This window comes from Enhydra lutris, unplaced genomic scaffold (assembly GCF_002288905.1).
Source record: "Enhydra lutris kenyoni isolate GAN:26980312 unplaced genomic scaffold, ASM228890v2 scaffoldscaffold1, whole genome shotgun sequence".
In the NCBI taxonomy this organism is placed as follows: domain Eukaryota; kingdom Metazoa; phylum Chordata; class Mammalia; order Carnivora; family Mustelidae; genus Enhydra; species Enhydra lutris.
Genome location: NW_019154085.1, coordinates 41,090,215 through 41,113,001, shown reverse-complemented (window position 1 = coordinate 41,113,001; position 22,787 = coordinate 41,090,215). Strand labels below are relative to the sequence as shown.

Sequence of the window (22,787 nt, the reverse complement as noted above, 5' to 3'; positions counted from 1 at the left end):
ATAAAGCTATCATAAACGATCGCACACAGGATTTTGTGTAGATGTGAGTTTTCACAGCTCTGGATGAGTGCCCAGGAATGCAACTGCTGGGTCAGATGGGACGTGTGTGTTTGATTTTTAAAGGAACTGCCAAACTCTTCCAAAGTACGTGTTCCCTTTTACATTCCTGCCAGCAATGTATGAGTGATCCGGTTTCTCAACATACTCACCACCTTTTGGTGTTGTCACTATTTTTCATTTTAGCCATTCTTTTTTTGGTTTTGTTTGGTTTTGTTTTGTTTTGTTTTGTTTTTTTAAAGACTTTATTTATTTATTTGACAGACAGAGATCACAAGTAGGCAGAGAGAAGGAGGAAGGGAAGCAGGCTCCCTGCCGAGTAGAGAGCCCGTTGCGGGGCTCGATCCCAGGACCCTGGGACCATGACCCGAGCGGAAGGCAGAGGCTTAACCCACTGAGCCACCCAGGCGCCCCCATTTTAGCCATTCTGACAGGGATATAATGAAATTCCAGTCCATAGTGGTTTAATTTGCATTTCCCTAATGGCCAATGATGTTGACCATTTTTCCATGGGCTTCTTTGCCATCCATATATCTTCCATATATCTTCTTCAATGAACTGCTTTTCGGGTTTTTGGTGCATTTTCTTTCATTAAAAAAATTTTTTTTTTTTTAATTTATTTAACAGAGATCACAAGTAGGCAGAGGCAGGCAGAGAGAGGAGGAAGCAGGCTCCCTGCTGAGCAGAGAGCCCCGATGTAGGGCTCTATCCCAGGACCCTGGGATCCTGACCCTAGCCGAAGGCAGAGGCTTTAACGCACTGAGCCACCCAGGCGCCCCTTGGTGCATTTTCTAAGTGGATTTTACTTTCTTATTGCTGAGTTTCTTTGCATATTCTAGAAAGGAGTCCTTTGTCTCCCCCACGCCTGGAAATTGTTTCCAATCAGCCAGTGGCTACCTCGCTGACGTTTTAATTTGCATTTCTTTGATCAGATTATTAGCAAAGCCCATTTGAAAAAATACAAAAGGAGCTGTTGTCTGAAGGCTTTAAGGAAAACCAGCATTAAAATTTAAATCTTACTCCAAACTCAACTTACCCACAGGTTCTACTTGATCAATATGGTCTATATAGTCTCTCTTCCCCAGGTAGATGGTCACCTGTAGGAAGAACAGATGCAGATTCTAAGTGGCCAAAGAACACTAGCACATTCATGTTCAAAATCAGCAACAACCAAAAAAAAACCCCCCCAAAATCCCCAAACCTGGCAACAACTGACACATTTTGATTACTCTTTTTTTTTTTTTTTTAAGATTTTATTTATTTATTTGACAGAGAGAGAGACACAGCAAGAGAAGGAACACAAGCAGGGGGAGTGGGAGAGGTAGAAGCCCATTGCAGGGCTCGATCCCAGGACCCTGGGATCATGACCTGATTAACGACTGAGCCAGCAGGCACTCCACATCTTGATTAGTCTTGAGAAGACTTCCTGCCTGGCTCTGCCACTTGCCCATTCCCTCCTCTCTCCCTGCTTGGCTGTGGGCAGACTATGGATTGCAGGCAAGTCGGACTCTCTCCTTGGTCCCATAAATTTGCTCCAAGGAAGTCTTCCCACCCCTTTGAATGGTTCCTGTTCTCCCACCTTTTCCCACCAAGCTCAGGTCTGACATTAACCAGGTGACCTTGTTGAATTCACTAGTAATACTTCAGTGGAAAGTTATACTTATGCAAATGAGGCTCATCCCAATGTTTAAACCTCTTATTTCTGGCTGTGAATGAAAGGTTTCCCCTCCTCATTAGAAGTGTATCTGAACTGAGCATAGAGGCAGGAGCTCCAGAGTCCCTGAAATCCTACCAGGTGAGCTGCTGGACAGGTACACCTGAACCCATGCTCTGAGCAGAAGGGGCGGGGGGGTTGGGGGCAAAGACCGCTGTTTCAGTCCTCTTCCTGTCTGCTGTGTGTCCTTTGCAGTGAAGGTCTCTGCCAAACCCCTTTGTGGAAGAGCATGGGTTGCATTCACCATCACTCACCGCTCTAAGCCACAGGACTGTGAGTGCCTTGATTGTGGGAATTCTTTCATCGTTCAGCCATCAAGTTTCTACCACAGTACCTGGTGCACAACAGGATTCTAATCCACATTTGCTAAAGGCACCAATGAGTGAGTCTGTGCACTCTGCCTAGCCCCCTTCTTCCCTAAGCCTCTTAAATTCGTATTCTTATGTCCGTGAACTCCCAGAATCATTTCTGTTGGCATTCAATCATCTCCTATTTCCACCCCCTTGTATCAGACATCCTGGAGTGAATCTCTATACCTTCACTTTGTAGGACTGATGTTGAATCACCCCAAGGACTACCTACGCAGGTGGCTGGGCAGGAGGTAGGTGTTTGATGGTATGAGGATGTTTTCTGGACAAAACCAAAAAATCAGTGTATACAAAGCCCAGAATGCCTCTGGAACCAATGGCCACCAAATGGGAATGCAGGCTGGTGCCGGAAAGGGTCTTACAGGCCCAACCTTAAAGACTCTAGGAAAATAGTAAAGCATTTTTTAAAGATTTTACTTATTTGTGAGAGAGAGAGAGCGCAGGGGAGGGGCAGAGGGAGAGGAAGAAGCAGGCTCCCAGCTGAGCTGGGAGCCCAACAAAAGGCTCGATCCCAGGACCCCAGGATCATGACCTCAGCCGAAGGCAGGTGCTTAACCGACTGAGCCCCTCAGGCACCCCCAATGTTGAAGCATTTTGAGCAGCATGAAAGGCCTGCAGCTAAACAACAGAGTATTTATCATGTCCCAGGTGCCAAGCTCAGCACCTACTAGGTTATTTCACTGAATCCCCACAACCACTCTGTGAGATAGGAATTAGCCCCATTTTAGGGAGGAGATGACGGCAGCAAAGTGGAGAATGAATGGACAAAGAGAAAGCCAGTTAGGCATTTGACTGTGGTTGGGAGTAGAGAAGACTGAAGGTAGGTGGAGAGAGTGTGTTTTCTTCTTTTTCAAGCTTTAGCTGAGGAGGAAGAGGAACTGGAAAGGCAATAGGGTCAAGGGGAGTTTGTTGGTTGCTGTCTTTAAGATGCATGAGGTCCGTACTTGTTTGTATGCTCAGGCAAAGAACTGGGAGGGAGGGAGGGAGAGGCTGATGATGGAGGATGCTAGGGAGGAGATGGGCCCTGAGACCCAGGTGTAAATAGCATGAACCTCAGCTGGGAGCAAAGGCATGTCTTCTGCAGCAATTGGAAGGGGAGGGAAGGCAAGGGGCAGGAGCAAGAAGAGAAATGGGGCTGAACAATGTGGGACTGCAGCCCACCGGCTGCTTGTTCAACCAGCAAACCAAGCACCCTTCTTCCTGGATACAAGTTGCCAATTATGTTGACGGTTTTACCATCCCCCATGGGGTGAGGCCAGCCCCGGAGGATGGTTCTTGAGGGGTCTGATCCAATTATGATCATCCAATTCCTTTGGCTCAGGACTGGTTTAGGGTGGGCATGAGACCCATTTTTGACCAATGAGATATGAGGGAAGTCTGCTGGAGGGCTGTTGGGAAAATATTTTCCCACTCTGAAGAAGAGATACCGGGAAGCAAGAGCCTCTTCCTTCTTTGGGAAGGAAGTGAGGGTGAGATGCCTGGAGCCAGGCAGCCATCTTGCCACCAGCTGGAGGATGAAGATCACAGAAGAGGGCAGAGTGGAGAGAATCACCGAGAAATGGGCCCAGGGCTCCTGGTGCACCATGCCTAGAGCCATACAGAGGTTGCAATTGGAATAGTCCTAATATGTGAGACATTAACAGAAGGATTTTCCCCCCCCATATACAACAGTTCTAAATTTCTTGGTTCAAAGGTTGTGTATAGATATGAGGGGGGAAGAAAAGTGGGAAAATGACAGGGCCCGGCAGGAGTGGTTTCTCTCTTCTGCCAGAAGTCAAGACAAAGTGTGTTGAGAAGATGCAAAGTTGGGAGAGAGTTTGGGGAATGGTTGAGGGGGTCCTCAAATCATCACCCCAAAGCGGAGTTCCTCAGCTGGGAACAGAAAGGGCGGAGAATGCCTGGTGCAAACCTGTTTCTCTTGTGTTGCGCTATGAGAATCAGAGAGTTTCCTCTGGGCCTTTGGCTTAACATTTAAGAAACCCAAAAGGAAAAATCCAAAGTTCAGGTTTATAAAGCACAGAAAATAGAGCAATTCTAGGCTGTCTACTGTGCCCCGATAGGGTCAACAGTGGCGTCATCTCTGCCAAGCACACAAGCTGCCCGGATATGGGTACCATGTTCCCTTACCCAGTGACCCCGAGCCAAGAGAGGACTGAGGGCATGGTGGCTGGGGTAGGCACACAGAAGACAGAGCTGCCTTGGTCCAGCACTGGGGCTTTCCCCTGGCAGGCAATGGGATGACAAAAGACCAGATGAGTTACTATCAACAAAACAGTGTTTGAAATGTCAAGTCATTTGTTCAAGGGCAGCTAGGAAAAGAAGTAAAATTGGAAGTAAGGGGGTGGGGGCTGAGAGACAAGGAGAAAATTAAGGGTCTCAGAGTTAGGTTCTTTAGGAGACTGAAAAGAAGTTCTACATGTTCAATTCATTCATTCAATTATGTCTCATTGATCATTCATTGCAAAATAGAGACAGAACACAGACATGGAGCTTCCCTCAACCTCTCAGGATTCTGGTATTGATTGTGTCTATTTCTTTCTTTCTTTCTTTCTTTCTTTTTTAAGCAATCTCTACACCCAACATGGGGCTTGAACTCATGAGATCGGGAGCTGCATGCTCAGCCAGGTGCCCTGGGTCTATTCTCAAGAAAGATCCTTTAAAAATATATATATTATTTTTTCTCCCCCATCACACCACTCACTTCTGTACCACTTACCGACTTGTCCCGGGAGACTTTCTTGAAAATCACGTGGTTTGGCTCAGACTTGCTGCCCTTTGCATTGGCTGCCATGGTCCCTGTCGTCGGCAGCTGGCTTCTTCCACCTCGGGGTGTGCGTCTGGTGTCTGCGGCCTGTGGAGAGGTAAAACAATGCTGTGAGTGCAGTCAAGAACATTCTGGGTACAAAACCTGCTCATGAGATGCTGCACGCCCGGGAGACATTTCCTTATATCTGCTTAAGTATTGTTGTTTGATGAAATAAGGCTTTTGTCTTGTGTGTATGACATGGGGGTAGGGGGTGCTTTTTTCCAAACATGTGTTTTATTTTTCTCCATAAACCTCAAACATTTCTTAGTAAACCTCAACTAGAAGGTTTGCCTTCCTGACTAGCCTTTGGTATCGGCACACTTCGCCAGGTTGGAATCAAAATTCTATCACGACCATGTCCCATGGTAATTAGAATAGGAGAGGTTCCCGAAAACCGCAACATAACCACTTAGCAAATATCATTTGAAAATGTGTTAAATCCCCAGGAGTCCTGTCCTGTTCTCCCACCGCTCCCCAGCGTGACACACAGTGGAAAGGCCTCCTTAGCTGTCTGGACCTCAGCGCACCCAGAGTCTCATTAACAAGCAAAGTCTGTGTAACCACACAGAAAAGGTGAAAGTGAGACAGACTGACCACAGGAAAACACCCGTGGTCCTGCCCCTTGCTCTCCCTGTGCCTGCCCTGGAGGTCTGAGAAGCTTTGGATCAGGGGCCGCCATGTACCTTGTTCAGCCAGCCAGAAGGGCCCAGGAGGCGAGGAGAGGGGCTCTGTCCCTCTGGGGAGAGCGGCCGGCCCCTGCTCTATGTAACCAGATGACCCTGCCGAGGCCCCTGGCTTGACGTGCGTGGGGGAATTTGTAGGGAACCTGGAGAGGGGGCCCACACCCACGTCTCAATGTCCAGAAGCCAAATCCCATTTAAGGAGCAGAGTGGAAATGGGATTAGTGTTGAGATGGGTGAACTGGTGGTTTCAGCAGTTCTAAGCATTAAGCAAAGGCCTCTAGTCTCCTTCCAGAGATGCTCACAGATGTAGGAGCTCCAGTGGGGAAGGCGTGGTGGGAGGGACGAGAGCTAAAGAAAAGCTACTTTCTATCCTAACCCTCTTTGGGTTCTGGAAATAGACTGATTATCCCTTCACTCCCAGTATCACCAGGACAGGGGATTTTCAAGTGCTCAACAGACTTGATTAAACTCAGCAGGCTGCTAATGCAACCTTGGGGGTGGGGATAGAAACGAAAAGGTCAAGGGGAAATGTCAAGCTCCGAGATGAACCCTCCGATGCCAAACCCATGTGGGAAACAAAGACCAGAGGAAATGTAGATAAAATTAACCGTCCTTATAACCTGCAGCCCACTGACAAATACTTGAGGTGGGCAGAGTAGAACGGTCCTCCAGGAAGCTCCCGTCTTAATGTTAATGCCTTGCTGGAGAGAAAAACCACCTTCGCTTAACAATAGCCAGGCCTCCTGTATCCTGTAAGTCTTCTTCAGCATCTGAAAATCCTTTCAGAAGTTCCCTTTGTCTTTACTTCCCCCAACCCCAAAGTGTATAATCAGTTGTTCCTCACAATCCCAGGCCAGCATGGGTCCTGCCCATGGGTCCTGTCCCCGTGCTTTAATAAAATCATCTTTTGGCACCAAAAGCGTCTCAAGAATTCTTTCCTGGCCATCGGCTCCGGACCCCAACAACACTACTCCAAAAACACATCAGAACTGGAGGTTCCTCTCCTCCACCCCACGCCCTATTGATTATGGAGACGAATCTTGTCAGATCTACCCCCTCCCTACACCCTGCCTCCCCAGTGTCTCTGGAATCTGACCACATCATCCCATCCCTAGAGCCTTCTCCTGCGTTCACAGCACCCCCTTTGCTTTCCTGGACCATAATGTCGCCTGCTGTCGGACTCTATCCATCTTCAGCTGCCAGGCCCTTCTGCACGTGGAAGAAGGCCCTTCCAAGCCCTGATCTGTCCTCTCCACCTAGTGTCTGCTCTGAGAGAAGACACGGGCACCTGCTTTCCACATTGTCCTGCACCGCACTCCCCCTGCTCCCCCATACTGTTCTTTTTGCCTAGAACAATCCTCTCCTCTCTCCAAGTTGTTGACTCCTTTCATGCTTCAGATGCTGGAAGAGAGGAGTCCCATCCTCAGGGGAGCCTTTCCCAACCTCCCTCCCAGGCTGGGTTGGAGGCACAGTCGCCTTTGACAACTGTGTGAGAAATTATTTCATGGTCTCTCTTCCCTTACTTGACTCTAGGCTCCAGGAGGACAGGGGCCCGTCCCGTTGTTTCCCTCACCATTGCATTCAACAGCTGCTTCCAAGAACATTCAGGGAATAAACAGATGGGACATTGTGGCCATTAACACATTCACACATTGAACTTGACATGGTGTCTGAGAATGAAGCAAGTCTAAGCAGAAAGCTTGTTCTAACATTTGAAATGCTAGCATGTGTGGAAACTTCCAGTGGCTTCCTCCTGCCTAGACAATGCCTGTGAGGCCCTCCAAGATTTGATCCCTTGTTACCTCTAACCCTCTTTCTTTTCTTTCTTTCTTTTTTTTTTTTTAAGATTTTATTTATTTGACAGAGAGAGTGAGAGAGCACAAGCAGGTAGAGCAGCAGAGGGAGAGGGAGGAGCAGGCTCCCCGCTGAGCAGGGAGCCCGATGCGGGGCTCGATCCCAGAACCCTGGGATCATGACCCGAGCCAAAGCCAGTGGCTTAACCAACTGAGACACCCAGGCACCTTTGTCCCTTTAAAAAAAAATGCAGGGCTTGAACCCACAACCGTGAGATCAAGACCTGAGCTTAGCGGACTGAGCCACCCAGGTACCCCTGACCTTAGTTCTCACTACTCACCCATTTTGCTCCAGGCCATCTTCCTCTTTGCTTTTCTTCAAACCAGCCTCAAGGCCTTTGCACTTAACTGTTTCCCCTTCTGGACCATTCTTCCCACAGAGAGCCACTTGGTTTGCTTCCTGAATTCCACTGGGTCTTTACTTCAGTGTGACCCCATTCACCTGGGCCCTATTGTGCGGTCTATCATGCGCCAAAACTTGTGGCCTCCTCTGCATTATTTTTCTCCATTGCCCTCATCACAGTCTCGCATGCAGAAGAACCTGTGTATCTTGTTTCCTGTCTGTCCTTCACCCCATTATCACTAGCACATAAGATCCGGGAGTGCAGAGAACCCTGACTTTATGTACCTGTCCCATCTCCAGCATCTAGAAGAGGGATCTCATTATACTTGAAGCACATGGATGAGTCACTGGACTACAACAGTGTGATAGCTGGCAATAGCTAAAATTGAGAAACAGTATTTTTAATTTCTAAGGGAGAAAACTTTTTTTTAAAACGGAGAAATGCCAGCTACTAAATGCAAAAGGAATGATGAAAGTAGAAAAACACTCTGATAAACTCTGAGTGGATTAATCATGACTTCTGATTTCCTCTATTTTTTTTAAGTTTGTTTGTTTATTTATTTACGTAATCTCCAGGCCCAATGTAGGGCTCAAACTCACAACCCCGAGATCAAGAGTCACATGGTCTTCTGACTGAGTCAGCCAGGTGCCCCCTATTTTCTGCCTTTCCGATGTTGTGACATCCTGGGCTCTGGGCTGGGAGGGGCAGACTCTGGAGAATGCCCCTCTCAGGGCTACTCCTTCCCCAAAGACTGCAAACAGCTACCTTTCATATGCAAACTAACCAATCGGGACCACAGACACCACTGCAGTGGTGTTGGTTCCTCATGGGACAGGCTCTCAGGCAGAGCCACTACTGCCTTACCCTAATCATCCCCAGACCAGGATTCAGCCAACTGGAGAGAGCCCGTCATCACAGAGCCTGATGAAGTTATTCAAACTTTCCAATCCTAAACCCACTTATCTTGCCTCACCAGTTCTTCCCCATGGAAACTATAAGGAAACTCTTGTCCATGTTTTCCTCCTCCATACCTCTGCCTCCTGACCAAACCTGGTGCTTCCCCCACATGGCCCTGTGTGGCACAGGCTGCCCACTCCTTTCAAGAACGGTAACAAATTACCTTTTCAGTGGCCATTGTTTCCTGATCTGTTCGTCTTATCATTGCTGAATGATAGCAAATACCCATTTTAAAATATTGATAAAATGATCGACTCCAAAAAAGATTCTTCATTGGGGTCAAAACCATCAGGTGAAGAGTTGGTGGAGAGGAATGGCTGTCCCTATTAGCACCAAAGTGATGGCAAATGGATCCTGGGCTCACCACGAGGTGCAAGCCTGGCCTGCACAACAGGGGACCAGGCAAGGTCCACGGTCAATCTTAGCAGCCACAATAGTGAATGGGAATCCATTAAGCATTTCAACATCACTTCCAGTTTATGAGAAATGCAGGGAATAGAGGAACAAGCTAGAAGACACCACAAGAGAGCTACCCGATGAATGGAGAAGTAGCTGGTATCTTTCATAAGCCAATGTCACAGAAAAGGGAGGTATTTGATTAAAAGACACTCAAGGTACTCAACATCCAGATGTAATGTGTGATCCCAGACTGGACCTCCAATTTGAAAAATAGGATCTACAGGACATTTGAGTCCATCAGGAAAATCTGTATATGGTCTAGGTGACATGTAAGACAGAAATATCTGGAATAAGAAGGTAGAGATTGTGACCAAACAACAGTCATAGGATGGCATGTGCAATATGACCATACCCTGCAAACGCATATACTGTGTGTGTATACACACACACACACATACACACTGCAAACACATACACTCTGTGTGTATACACACACACACACACACACACATACACACACACGCATTATATGCATAATCTGCAAGGATACATACTAAGGAGCTAACTGGTCTCTGTATGGTGGGTATGTCAGGTTTCACTTTTTTTTTTTCCTTGTCTGTGATTTAAAATTTTTCTCCAAAAATCATTTACTTCTCCTAAAGCAGAAAGGTTAAAAGATAACATTGTTATAAATTTAGAAGAATATCTGCTTTTCCCCTTAAAAATACGCCAACAAGAGGAAAACAAATGACCAGGGTGTTTCTTTCCGTGTCCCCATCAGAGGAGCTGCAGCATCTGGGACCCACTTGCAGCTGTGGCTGCTCTTGGGACACCCATTCTCACATAGTTTTGTTAAAACCAGGTCGCTGGGAGGGTGCAGACTGGTGGATTTCAGTCACTGACCCGCCAGTTCCCGGCACGTGGGGTTGGGCTGGATACTGGACCTCATTCTTTTTGGAAATGTAGTCTCTGGTAGTCATTCCCAGCCTCTGGTCTGTGATGAATTTATTTCTGTTTGGCAGAAAAATGAGAAAAACAAGGGCACTGTTGTAAGCTTTGTCATGGAGCCAAATGTCTTCACTGTAAAGGACTGTCCTCCTTTTTTCTAAGGCTATAAAGTCCTCAATTTTTGGATATTAAAATGTCCTTTCTTTCGTTATTGAGGTACACTTTACATACATGTGAAGTTGCCCATTTTAAAGTACAGTTTGATGAGTTTTACTAGGTCTATGGTTAAGGCAGAACATTTCCATCCCCCCCAAAAGTTCCTTGGGCCCCTATTTCGGTCATTTCCTCCATCAACCCCCCAATTTCAAGCCACCCCTTATCTGCCCCTCCCATGAGTTTTGCATTCTCCGTAATCTATTGTGAAGTTCAGAATATAGAGAAAAGTTGGAATAACACAATAAACACCCACATAGTCCTGTGAGATTTGACAATGAACACTTCAGTGCATGTGCTCACCTATTGTTTTTTCCTTTTGAAGCGTCTGAAAGTAAGTTGCAGACATCATGACACTTTACTCATAAATATTTCAGGATGCAGCCACTGAGCGTGAGGACAAAATGTCCTTTCTTTTATAAGATAAAGATGAGAGTAGATGACAGTTTAGAAAAAAATCCTTACTTGGCCAAAATAAAAAGTTGTCAGCCTTTCCCTAGAGTTATTTTGGAAATTGACAGCTCTATGAATGCAAAGTCTGGGAACCACTGGTGACAGCAACACTTGCTTCTCTCAAGTCGGTGTCCAGTGAGATGAAGCTCCAAGCCCCACGCTTCCCCTCCAGGTAGCAGACGCAGTGCCAGCCAGCTCTCGGGGCTGGCGGGGTGGAGATGTTCAGCTTAAGAGGCTTATGGGCTTCAGGGGCAGGTTATCGTCTTAGGGCTTTATTAGGGCACATGCACGAAGAAAACCGGTACACCCTGCTAAACATCAACTACAAAATGAAAATCTTGAGTCCTCATCGCCTTGGTTTCCCTGAAGCAGAGAGCCCCGGAAAAGACTGGGGCAACTCTATTTACAGAATGCCAGGGAATCAGAACTTTTAAAAGTCACCTTAATTCCAACATGGACCTCTTGGGCAGCTGGCCTAAGGAGTAGAGGGTGGTTGTTGGTTGGGCTGGTTTACAGTATCTGAAATCATAAATGGGATCCTGGGGGTTCTCAAGTTGGGCAGATGCTTTAAAAAAGAATATCATCCAAGGGATCCTGGGTGGCTCAGTCAGTTAAGCATCTGACTCTTTTTTTTTTTTTTAAAGCTTTATTTATTTATTTGACAGAGATCACAAGTAGGCAGAGAGGCAGGCAGAGAGAGGAAAGCAGGTTCCCTGCTGAGCAGAGAGCCCGAAATGGGGCTTGATCCCAGGACCCTGGAATCATGACCCAAGCCAAAGGCAGAGGCTTTAACCCACTGAGCCACCCAGGCGCCCCCAAGCATCTGACTCTTGATCTCAGCCCAGGTCTTGAACTCAGGGTTGTGAGTTCAAGCCCTGCAGCACTGAGGCTCATGCCCAGCATGGAGCCTACTTAATAAATAAATAAATAATAAAAAGAATGTAGTCCACACGCCATCCCTTGCTTGGCTCTCTCCACAACATGCACAATAAGAAGTTGTTGAATGCTTCCGGGGATGGGGAAATCATTACCACCTTTTTTTGAAACAGTGTGACACATAAGAAAATTCTTTGTTAGGAAGGGCTCAGCTTCCCTCCTACTTCCCTCCTTTGCTGCAAGTTAATCTAATCTCTTCCACGGGTGACTCATCTGTGATTAGGACCCAGGTGCTCATTTCTCATGGGCATTGCCACCGCCTCACCCATGCTGGGGTCCCACCCCTAGTAAGATTTTGAATGTCCGTCTTGAGGCATTGTGCTGAGAATGGCACTTGGTGCTCCAGGTTTCCATGCTATATAAACCGCCCCAGGCTGGAGTCCAAGGTTCTGTGACCCATTGATGGGTCCCCCGCGACCTTGGGGAAGTACCTGGCCTCACAGCTATTTCCTCTTCTTCCTCTATAGAAGGGGAGCTGGTGAGCTGCCCTCTCTCAGGGCTGGGGAGATGCATCAAGTGTGCAGATGAGTCCCTTAAAAGGAGAGTCGTGTGCAGAGTGGGGGGTGGAGGATTCTGCCCAGCAGTTCCCCTCGTCCTCTCCTACAAGGCTGACATGCGCCTCCATGTGTGCCTCTGTTCTTTTTCATCCTCATCATGCCACATGGGTCCCAGCACTAGGGGGCTTCCAGGGGCCATGAAGCTGCTTCGATACAAGATTTCGTGGCCGAGCACCAACTGAGCTGCTCACTCCTAAAGCTGAGCACACTTAGGGGGAGGCCTTTCAGAGGAAATGAATGTTTGTGCACATGCACCGCCCCTCCGCAAATCTACAAGTGGAAGCCCTAAATCCCCAGGGTGACAAGGTGCTGGGAGGTGAACAGGGTTGGATGAGGTCACAGGGCGGGGCATTGATCTGATAGGATTAGTGTCCCTGTAAGAGACACCCACTCTCCACGATGCAAGTGCACTCCAAAGTCCGGTGAGCACAGGGTGGCAGCAGCGACCTCTGACCTCCGACCTCTGAGCTAAGGCCTCCGGAGGGAACCTACCTGGTGGGTGCCTTGACCTCAGGCTACCAGCCTCCAGAGGCGGAAGGAAGAAGTATCTGTTGTCAGAGCTGCCCGGTTTGTGGTGTTTCGTGATAGCAGCCCGAGCTAAGACAAGTGCCCATGCTTGTCTTCAGGTAGATCAGCTGCTTGGTGTAGATCAAAAAAGTCCGGAAAAAATGGACACTGATCCAGGTTCAGAAATGTCCCTTTTTTTGCTGGAACCAGACAGGCGTGGCGGTGGAACACTGTGAATATACTTTAAAATGGTTACTTTTATGTGAATTTCAATACATTTAAAACCAGTAAAAAAGAAATAGACTTTTACACTGTGACCTGAAACCTACACATGCACGCACAGAACAGTATCTACGCAACACTTCTGCTTCCTCTGTGGTTTATTCTTAGGTTTTTAACTACTCTCCCTCCCTCCTCGTCATTCGTCCCATTGGCTGGTTAACGACCCACCCTTCTAGGGCTGTCTGGTTAGGTTTTCGCTGATTCGGTCCTACTAAATACGAACTTGACTCAGCGTGCATGATGCTGAGCACCACAGCGGGGCAGCGGGGTTCCTGAGAATTGACGTACAGGTTCTTAGAACCATCTGGGCATGTACTCTAGGGAGCAGCAGCACTGAGGGCTTCCTAACCAGAAACCAGAGTGCGCGCAGCCTGCATGCTGCCCGGCCTGGCTCACAAGCTTAACTGCCAGCCATCTCCTAAGGCTATTGCGCTGGGAACACAAAGCCCAGAGCCCGATTCACCTGCCCTCCTCTCCATGTCTAGGGTCGGGGCAGAGCTACAGAAGCCTGGCACATGGCTACTGTTCCCATCTGGGACACACATACCACTTCTATGGGGAAAGTCAACCAGATCCAGCGTGGGGCATAAAAAAAAGTCAGCAACAGATACTGCTTTAGAATAAAAAAGACCCAAAAGGAGAACAGAACGGAGCCCTTATTGTGGACAACTGCCATAACAGCTCCAATTCATTCCTGTCTGTCCCGATGCTGCTGGGTGGCACCCCACACTCAGGCAAGGGTGCTCGTGCCATCTGCTCTGGCCAGTGAGATGGGACAAGGCAACACGGGCAGAATGACAAGTGTTCGCACATTGATGGGTGCAATCTTGCTGCATCATTCTTGCTTTCCTAGCTGCCTGCCAGATGTGAGGGCACCCTCTACCATTCATCCCCAACTGGGCCAGCCCAGCCCACTCACAGGTTTGTGAGAAATAATGACTGTTTTAAGCCATTACAATTACATTTTAAGGTAGTTTGTTATGTTAAATCCTGATCCAAACAAGCCCATAGTAGAACACCCACTGTTGAAACAACTGGGAATATTTGAATCTGGACTGAACAGTTGATGACACCTAGTTCTTACCAAATCCTATGAGGTATAACTATGGCACAGTGTCCTTAGTAGTTTGGGATGTGTGATTCAGAGAAAATGACAAGCTTCAGGTTTGCTGTGAAACACTCTGACAGTAGATGCACCAGGGCTCCTTACACACAAGTGTTTGCTCTGCCTCCTCAGATTCTGGGGCCACTGAATGTGGGTGAGCTCACTGAGCCTGTCAGTCAGTCAGGGTTAAACGAGGGCTGTGTAGCCCAGGGGAAAACTCACAAAGGAGAGTGGGAGTGTTTGAGGAGCACATAATGGCTGGAGCACACAGAGGATGGAAGCATCTGGAATGAAGGCAGGGAAGGGTTGGGAGGCATAGATGGAAACCAGTAGGGCTGTGCTATGAAGCCAGAGATCCCTGAGGTACGAAAATCAAATTATGTGGAGGTGAAGCAGATTAAAAAGTAATTTTACTGGACTGTACCACTTTTCTTTGATTTTCTTCCAGAATCTATACAAATGGGTATATTTCACCTTCCTCAAGATTCCCCAAGTTTGGGGTGCCTGGGTGGCTCAGTGGGTTAAGCCTCTGCCTTCGGCTCAGATCATGATCTCGGGGTCCTGGGATCGAGCCCCACGTCGGGCTCTCTGCTCAGCGGGGAACCTGTTTCCCCCTTCCTCTCTGCCTGCTGCTCTGCCTACTTGTGATCTCTGTGTGTCAAATAGATAAATAAAAATCTTAAAAAAAAAAAAAAAAAAGATTCCCCAAGTTTATTACTGGCTTGAAAACTTGGGATTGGGCGCCTGGGTGGCTCAGTGGTTTAAAGCCTCTGCCTTTGGCTCAGGTCATGATCCCCGGGTCCTGGGATTGAGCCCCGCATCGGACTCTCTGCTTAGCAGGGAGCCTGCTTCATCCTCTCTCTCTCTCTCTACCTGCCTCTCTGCCTACTTGTGGTCTCTGTCTGTTGAATAAATACATAAAATCTTCAAAAAGAAAACTTGGGATTTCTAGCGAGTGGGCATTTCCATATGGCACAAGAGAAAAGATGGAGTGGAGTAAAGGCAACCCTGTGGCCAGCCCCAGGCCATCTGGTGGCAGCCTCACCCTGTAGGCCTGGAGGGGTGTGTGGACTGGAGGCGTGGCGCTCACTAGGGGTCAGGATGCTAGAAGAGCTTCTCACTTAACTATGAAACTCCCCCCAAGTTGTGACACGGGACACAGTTCACAGATCACAAGGTTTGAGAGCCATAGGCTTCTGATTACGATCTGAAGCCTCACAGGAACCCAGAAATGTTTGTGGTTTCTGCAATCCGGCAGTCTCGGAGGGGAATTTCATCAGGACCACTCTTTCCTGGTGCCCACATGGGTGAGGGGTTTCAAGTGCACCTTTCAAAATATCTAGTTCTCTCAAAGTAGGGTCATGCTGTGCCACACGAAAACACAGGTAGCTCTGCACACCTTGCTCTGTTCAAGAGATCTGGAACTTCCCAACCAAGCCACCCTTGGGGCCAGGCTGGCCCCTCCAGGATGAGATTACCCCAGTGTCCACACAAATTCTCCTGCATGCCACGATGTGAAAGATGCAGAGGGGCTTTGCAGGACTTACAGGACAAAGGCTAGTACGTATGTGACATGTACTTTAAGAATAAGGCACTGATCTTGATTTATCACACTATTTTGGGAAATGACCTAGGGAACTTAAGTTCATTTAAAAAATGTTTTTAAAATCCTCAACTTCTGAGGTATGTTCGTGTTTGGGTCAAAGCTGCCATCACTTACCAGGGAGCACACCAGCTCCAATCACCCAGATTCATCTGGGAAATGGAGAAATTCCTGCGACCATCTCCTACCCCCACCAGCAGAAGCCGCAGCAGCAGGGAGGGTCCCAGATGATCGGACAGATTTTGGGGGGTGTGTGTCAGGACCATGAGACAGATGAAGTCCTCCCCCACCGCCCGTGTGAGCCCACACAAATACACTCAGCCAGGGCAGTCAGGTGACCTGAAGAGAGCTTCACGGTACAGATGGATCTCAAACCAAAACCTCTCTTTGTTCAAAGTGGAGAGCAGCCAAGCTTCCCTCCAAGTTCAAAGAAAACAGGATAGTTGGAGGTTACTGCAATGCTTACTTCACACCTCTTTTAAGAATGACTTACCCTTCTTGAAAGTGACTACAAAAGACTCCTTTGGCTTTTTGGAGACTGCTGGCTGCCTCTGAGACTTCAGGTCACAAAAGAATCCTGCCCTCAGGTGCTGGGCGAAGTGGATGTTCGGCTGTCTCCCCGCCCCCCCACAAACAGTTGTCATAAGGGAACGGACAGAGGTTTTGGGGTGGGGGTGGTGGCTCCAGGAGATCAGGATTTGTCCCAGTACAAGGGTGCTTACTAGAGACCCAAGGTCCTGCAAACAAATCACTCCTCTGTGAGATAATTCATGGCCCTTCAGCAAAGAGGCCGGAGACCAGCGGAGACCGGTAAGGCTCATCATCGATCCTATGGACAAAGTGTCCAGTGCGAAACCGGGTACTCTCACCGGCTGCAGCACAGAGCTGATGGCAGGGGTCTTGTGAGTGCGCTGGGCGCTCACGGGACAGATGCAGAGATTCATGAGATCCTAAGACTTACATGTGATGTGAAACTGGAATGCTGGTTTACAGGCAGTGGTAACGGAGGCTCGAATGATGAACGATGAGGAGAGACCCCAGGAAAATAGCTGTTATTTAGAAATGAACAAATACCACGAAAACAGATGAAAGAAACAGCTTTTTCTCGGAAAGACAGAGGAGCACACAATAACCATGAAGAGACACAGAGTTTGAAAAGTATATAACCGATTTCTTTTTTATTTACAATCAAGTTCTGTTGGGCAACATAAATAAATAAAAGATGCGCCCTGGCCTGCGAATTCTACCTCCCCTTGAGCTCTTGGAGCAGCAAGCTGGAAGGGGCGGGGGGAGGAGGGCCAGGGAGAGAGGGAGGATGGACACGGCACCCCTCCTCACCCAGCTCCAGCTCTCCTACCCACAGCTGTCCAGAGAACAAGTGTGGAAGGAAAAAAATAAAGTGCAAATTAAAAAGTGATGAAAGTACTGGTGTTTCAGTCACTCAGGAACTAAAATGATATACACAGGTAAAATGGTAAAGATAAATGTTTTAAGGAAAAAAAAAAAAGGCGCCACAGGCCAGATTTTCCCTGGCCTTGATCCGAACTCCCGACACCTAAAGATGACATTCCCATGCTTCTTGGAACGGGCTTCTCGCACTAAAGCACCGAGGGGTATTGCACATAGGCGTGGCAAAGGGGCAGTGACCCGGAACTGCTGGCTCCAGGCTAATACATTCGAGGCCTCCAATCTCTTGTTACCAGCTGCTGTCACTGAGGCACACCTAGAAAGAAGGTGGCGTGCGCCCTGCCCACTTTCTGGGAGTCTACAGATGGCTGCAGGAAGCCACTCTACTCCCACAGCAGGCCCACTTCCCCTGCAGGGAGGTTTCTGCACTTCCTCTCCTACTTCCAAAAAGTATTTTATAACCAAACAGATTTATTTCTTCACCAAGAAATAAGTGTATAGCATCGTTAGGGAGAAAGGTAACCTGAAGCTTTGAAGAACAGCTGCTTTCTAAGAATGGTTTAGGAGACCTAAGGAAATTCCAACAGTAATCAGATGAGATCAGAGAAAGAGCCTTGTAATAATGACAGAGACCAGCAGGGAGAACCACAGTCCCGTCGTCTCCTCAGAAATCAGGGCAGTCCCTGTGGGCTGAGGGCAGGGGTAATCCTTTTAGGGTTCCTGTTAATCCAATGATTCAAGCGAGTTCACCGGGAAAACCATCCCAAGGGGACAGGACATGCATTGGGCCAGAACCGACTCTGGAAGGACGGGAGAATGCACAGAGGGAGAACTGACACCCATGCGCACGTGTGGGGTGTTCCTGGCCCTGCCGGCCAGTAAGGAAGCTGGCAGGTGACCGTGCTCCCCCCGATGAGGTATGGAAGATCAGAGCCAGTAGTGTTTCCCACCTGAATCAAGGCAAGAACCTGAACCCCTGCTAAGTGACTGCAGGGCCAGATTTTTTCAGTGTTATCCTTTCAGGCCATTAGAGACCTCAGCTAAAATCCTCAGAAATCCTGTTCAAAGGCAGGCCACGCACCACGCGGCTCCAGCTTGTCTCTGGAGATCGAAGCTACACCCAACACACCACCTGCCAGGACAGAGCCGCCGCAGGAGCCTGGGTGCTTCTCCGACTTCAGCTCCTTTCTCTCTCTCTCTCTCTCTCGAAGGTGCCATCAATACTCTGACCACAGCACAGCTTTGCTTCCTTTGTCCACACTGACGACATGGAAGCCAGAAGGGGACCATGCTACCGCATTGATGGACGAGCTTCAAAGGGAGAGGTCAAAACATCTGTGAGATCTTAGTGAGGTGAACGCCAGGCCCCCTTGCATTCCGGGAGAAAGGCTCTCTCCAATGCCTGGCTTACTCACCAGGACTGCTGCCGCTCACAGGCAGGCCCTTGGCAATGAGCACAGAAACTCAAAGGAACCCCACACTGTGTACTGAAGGAAGCAGGTTAGAAACAAAAAGAACAAAAGGAGTCCGGTGGAACCAAGTCTACCCTAAGGCGGTAGACTTCACCCTTTGACAAGAGCCTCGGGGGCCCGACTGGGGAGTGGACAATGGCCACTGGCCCTGGGAGCAAGGAGAGATGGTTCTGGAGGAAAGCCCTGTCTCCATTAAAACTAGCAGCTGAGCTTGGGTGGAGAGAACAAAGCTAAGAGAAACAAGAGCCCGGGGGAGTACTGAAAGAGTGAAAATCTGGGTTTACAGCCAGTCAATTTCCTGGGGAATGGGGCTCTGAAGGGAGAAGGAGAAGCAGAGAGGAGACGCTAGGTGATCTTCCTAAGCTTTCTCCAGCAGCCACTACTCGAAGGGCTCTAACTAGAGAGCCTGTCACATCCCTAAGCAAACACTGCTGCTTGCTGTACTGCATGAATGGCCCCAGGCTCCCCTCAGTGACCTCGCTCACAGTGGAGCCAGTGAGCCCACAACGCCCTCCTGGGGCTCAGTCCATGCCCAAAGGGGCAGGACCCCTGAGATGAGGTCACAGCACCTGCACACAACCTCAGGGGGTCTACCAGGATTCCCCTTACCCGTGCTGCTTGGAAAGGACCTTCTCCACCTTCCCCGAGAGCACGCTCCAGACGTAGAGAGAGCCCTCAGCTGAGCCGGCTGCCACATAACCACCATCAGGGCTGCAGAACAAGTAAGACCAGAAAAGTGTCAAGTGCCCACCCCTAGTTCAGCATCCCGTGGGAGAAGCACTGGGCAGGGAGAGCCAAGAACCAGGAAAGGGGGCTGCCCTTCTGCACAGAGCCCACCTTCCCTAGAAGCTCTCCAACAGCTCTTAGGAACAGCAGAAAGGAAGGAGACAGAGACAGTGACCCCTAAAGGTGAACTTCCAGGTCATTCCTGGATACTCCCTCAGGATTAGTCAGTGAACACATGCCCCCCACCTCCAACTCCCGCATGCACCAGCTGGGGGGGGTGGGGCAGGACAGGAGGAGAAGCGCTACTCACCTGAACACAACTCTGGTCCAATCAGAGCCGCATTTGAACCCAGGCGCGCTGAAACCAACAATGGCACTGTTACCCCGAGAGCTCATACCACTCGGGGTTTGAGAAAGCAGGGTCAGGGCTTCTGGTGTTCATGTGACCCCCAGGAAAACAGCAAGGGTCAAATAAAACCCAAACCAGCATGTCTCCACTTACCTAAACGTCTGTCTGACAGCATTGATCCGAAGATCGATGATCTTCAGCAGGTCATCACGAGAGCAGCTGAGAAGCTCTGTTCTCTCTGGGTTTAAGTCCAGGGCGGTAATCTTGCCCAGCAGCTCCATCTCCCGGACGATGCTCTCTGATCTACAGAAGTGACAGGAAGTCTGAGAAGACGGAACATGGAAGCGTCGGCACTTCCCCGTGTTGACCAGGACACCATGCTCCATGGAGAAGAAGGGGAAAGGAGGGAATTCGACTAGAATGCCATACTCTTCAAGAACAGTGAGTGTGTCCCAACCTTCTAAAAATCACTTCAGTAACTGCTTTTACTATTTTTCTATCAATACGTTCTATAGCTATAGTTTAAGTACCAGAACTTGGAATTGGGAAAGAATTAACTTCCTCGCCCATTTGGAGAAATGCTACAGTAACTGCCAATCAGGGAGCTTCGGCCCAGCACAAGCTAAGCAGGCCTGCGACCTGTTCAGTACTCTTCCAGTGATGACGTGTCAATGTGGCCAAGGGCCCAGAAACTTGCTCTGATGGGTCTGGGACAAACATGTGGCCTGTTGCAGGCTCCATGCCTTACCAGTTCAGCTCCAGGGCTCCCCAAGTCCAGCTGGGTGAGCCAGGTGTGCAGCTGGACTCTAGGGCAGAGTTCCTGCCTTAGGTATGTTAGTCACTGGTCTGGCTTCAGTCCTCCCCTTCCTCACCCGTCATGTGCGAATGCTCCCTCAAATCCCTTCCCCTCCACATCTCCTTTACTGCTGGATGAGGTCCCAGCTCCTAGGACGCCGTCTCAATGCCACCCGCACCATCTACTCACTTGTGCAGAGAGGTCCTCTGTTAAAACACCCAATGGCTTACAAGAGCAAGTCACTTAACAAACAGCCATCTGATCCTAACCCACCACCGGCTAGTCCTGTCTGCCCACGGCCTGATCTCCCAGGCTATCCTGCTGTCCTGTCTGGAAAGTCTGTCAGGGGCTTTCTGTCATGTGATGCACACTCCCTTCTTAAGACTCATCCTGACAGGTGTTCTCTCATATCCTTGGACTAAGGCACCTGGCTCTACTTCCGAACCCCGTGCAGACTTGTGACATTTCCAACTACCTAGCTGTCCATCTTCATTTTCCTAGCAGCTGAAAAAGTGCCTCCTAAGCGTAGAGAGTGTGCTCGTAAGTGATCACTGAACACGACTGTCTACTTCACGGTAAAGACTATCAAACTACTGAGACAAACGTGGACTAAAGCTCATTTCTGCCACTTCTGGGGATCTTAAAAAGTACACCCCGTATACAAAACCTCCTCAGAGCTCTACCACGGGAAGACCCTCTCATCTGCCTCCCCCACCAAGCTCTGGGGTAGTATACCGGATGTCCCAGAAACGAATTTTCTTGTCAAAATGTCCACTCATGACACACTGCTCCGTGCAAACAATATCGTTGCAGCTGGATCCTGCAAACACCGTCTTTATACCTGAAAGAAAAGTGAACATTAGTCATCGAGCACAGGCCCCTGCACAGCAGAGGCTGTGCAGGGAGCATCGCTTCCCTCTCACCCTGAGTAACTGGAACTCCTTACTTAAACACACTCTCAAACACGGAAAACTGTCACTACCTCAACGCCATTCTGAATACGAAACCAGACTTGAAATTCAAACTGTATCACGTGTGGCAACAAACACCTTGTGGTTAACGTCTAATTGTACAGAGAGAGAGAGACACTAAATTTCCTCACAGACTTTGCTGCGGAGATCCCAGAGCTTGAGGGTCCGGTCATGACTTCCGGAAACAATACGCGCGTTGTCCAGCAGGAACTTGGCAGACAGCACTTTGCCACTGTGTCCTGTGAGAGTGTGCTAGGAGAGAGAACACAGCTGGGGTAAGCCGTGGGGACACACCATGCTGGAAGAGCTGGCTTCTCCAAACACCCAAAGATCTGGTCAGGAATATTCAGAAAAAAGGATATATTGCTCGGCAAAAGGTCCAGAAAGCCTATCTTTCAGTGTGGCCCAGAGGTAAGGAATCAAGAAGAAGAGCATAAGTCTCCCAGCCCAAATAACGTATAGGAAAAAAAAAATCCAACACCACTAGTGCCAACTTTAAAAAAAGGGACAGGCAGTTGGAGGACCTTTTTGAAATAAACTGTTACAGATACCACAGGTCTGTAGAATTCCTGCAACCTTCTCTGTAAATCCGGATTGTATCAAATTACAGAATTTTTCAAAGCCTAGATTTTACCCAGTGCCTCTAAAGTCCAGACCCTATTTAAAGTCAGAACAGACTGGTTCCCTGCAGGCATAATTTACAAAAGGAAACATCAGGACTCTCTAAATAAACTATTAAAAACCCTGGGGTTTTTTTCAATCAGAGATCTCAGCTTGCAATGTCAGACCATAACCACAGGTACCAGCAGCCCCAACAATGAACCCCCTTAGCAGCTGGCTGGGGGGTTCTCACCAAGGAACACAGCCCTGGGGCGTTGCCCAGCACCAGCCACCCTTCCGCCCATCACGGCACTACTGGAGCCCAAGGGGATGCCAGGGGTATAGGGAGGGGACCCTGGGAGTCGGACCTTTCACTACTCCTCATGGATTTTTCAGTGCAGGTTGGCATGCTTCTAGGTGTGAAATCTCAACGGCTCAGAAGGTATTCGTTGAGGTTTTCTTTTTAACCAACCAATAAATAAACCTTTAAAAGCTTTCATATACTTACTACAACTGCTTACTTACAGCGTTTCCACACTGACTCCCAAAGACGGGATCTCACAGTTCCTTGTGAAATGTTTAGTGTGAGAATTTTTGAAACCCATCTTCCCTCCCTGCTCAGTGGAGGAACGCCACCTCACCACAGGAACAGAAAACCCAGGCCCACACATACTTCTCCCT

The 22,787-nt window shown here is 48.7% G+C and overlaps 2 protein-coding genes across 6 annotated transcripts in view; both read right to left on the bottom strand.

Annotated features, from left to right (window-relative positions):
• LOC111142883 (S-antigen visual arrestin) overlaps positions 1–12,838 on the bottom strand; it is a 34,732-nt gene extending 21,894 nt beyond the window's left edge. For both annotated transcript variants that reach the window (XM_022496280.1, XM_022496282.1), the window contains exons 1-4: positions 12,781–12,838; positions 10,085–10,192; positions 4,856–4,990; positions 1,094–1,154 (exon numbers count right to left, since the gene is read on the bottom strand). In XM_022496280.1, coding sequence (XP_022351988.1) covers positions 1,094–1,154; positions 4,856–4,930 — 136 coding nt within the window. In that variant the 5' untranslated portion in view covers positions 4,931–4,990; positions 10,085–10,192; positions 12,781–12,838. The remainder of the gene's footprint in view (positions 1–1,093; positions 1,155–4,855; positions 4,991–10,084; positions 10,193–12,780) is intronic.
• Positions 12,839–15,127: 2,289 nt separating this feature from the next.
• LOC111142869 (autophagy related 16 like 1) overlaps positions 15,128–22,787 on the bottom strand; it is a 36,265-nt gene continuing 28,605 nt past the window's right edge. For all 4 annotated transcript variants that reach the window (XM_022496244.1, XM_022496253.1, XM_022496262.1 and 1 more), the window contains 6 exons: positions 21,638–21,758; positions 21,271–21,376; positions 19,893–20,042; positions 19,701–19,748; positions 19,274–19,375; positions 15,128–18,503 (listed from right to left, as the gene is read on the bottom strand). In XM_022496244.1, the coding sequence (XP_022351952.1) occupies positions 18,410–18,503; positions 19,274–19,375; positions 19,701–19,748; positions 19,893–20,042; positions 21,271–21,376; positions 21,638–21,758 (621 nt within the window). In that variant the 3' untranslated portion in view covers positions 15,128–18,409. The remainder of the gene's footprint in view (positions 18,504–19,273; positions 19,376–19,700; positions 19,749–19,892; positions 20,043–21,270; positions 21,377–21,637; positions 21,759–22,787) is intronic.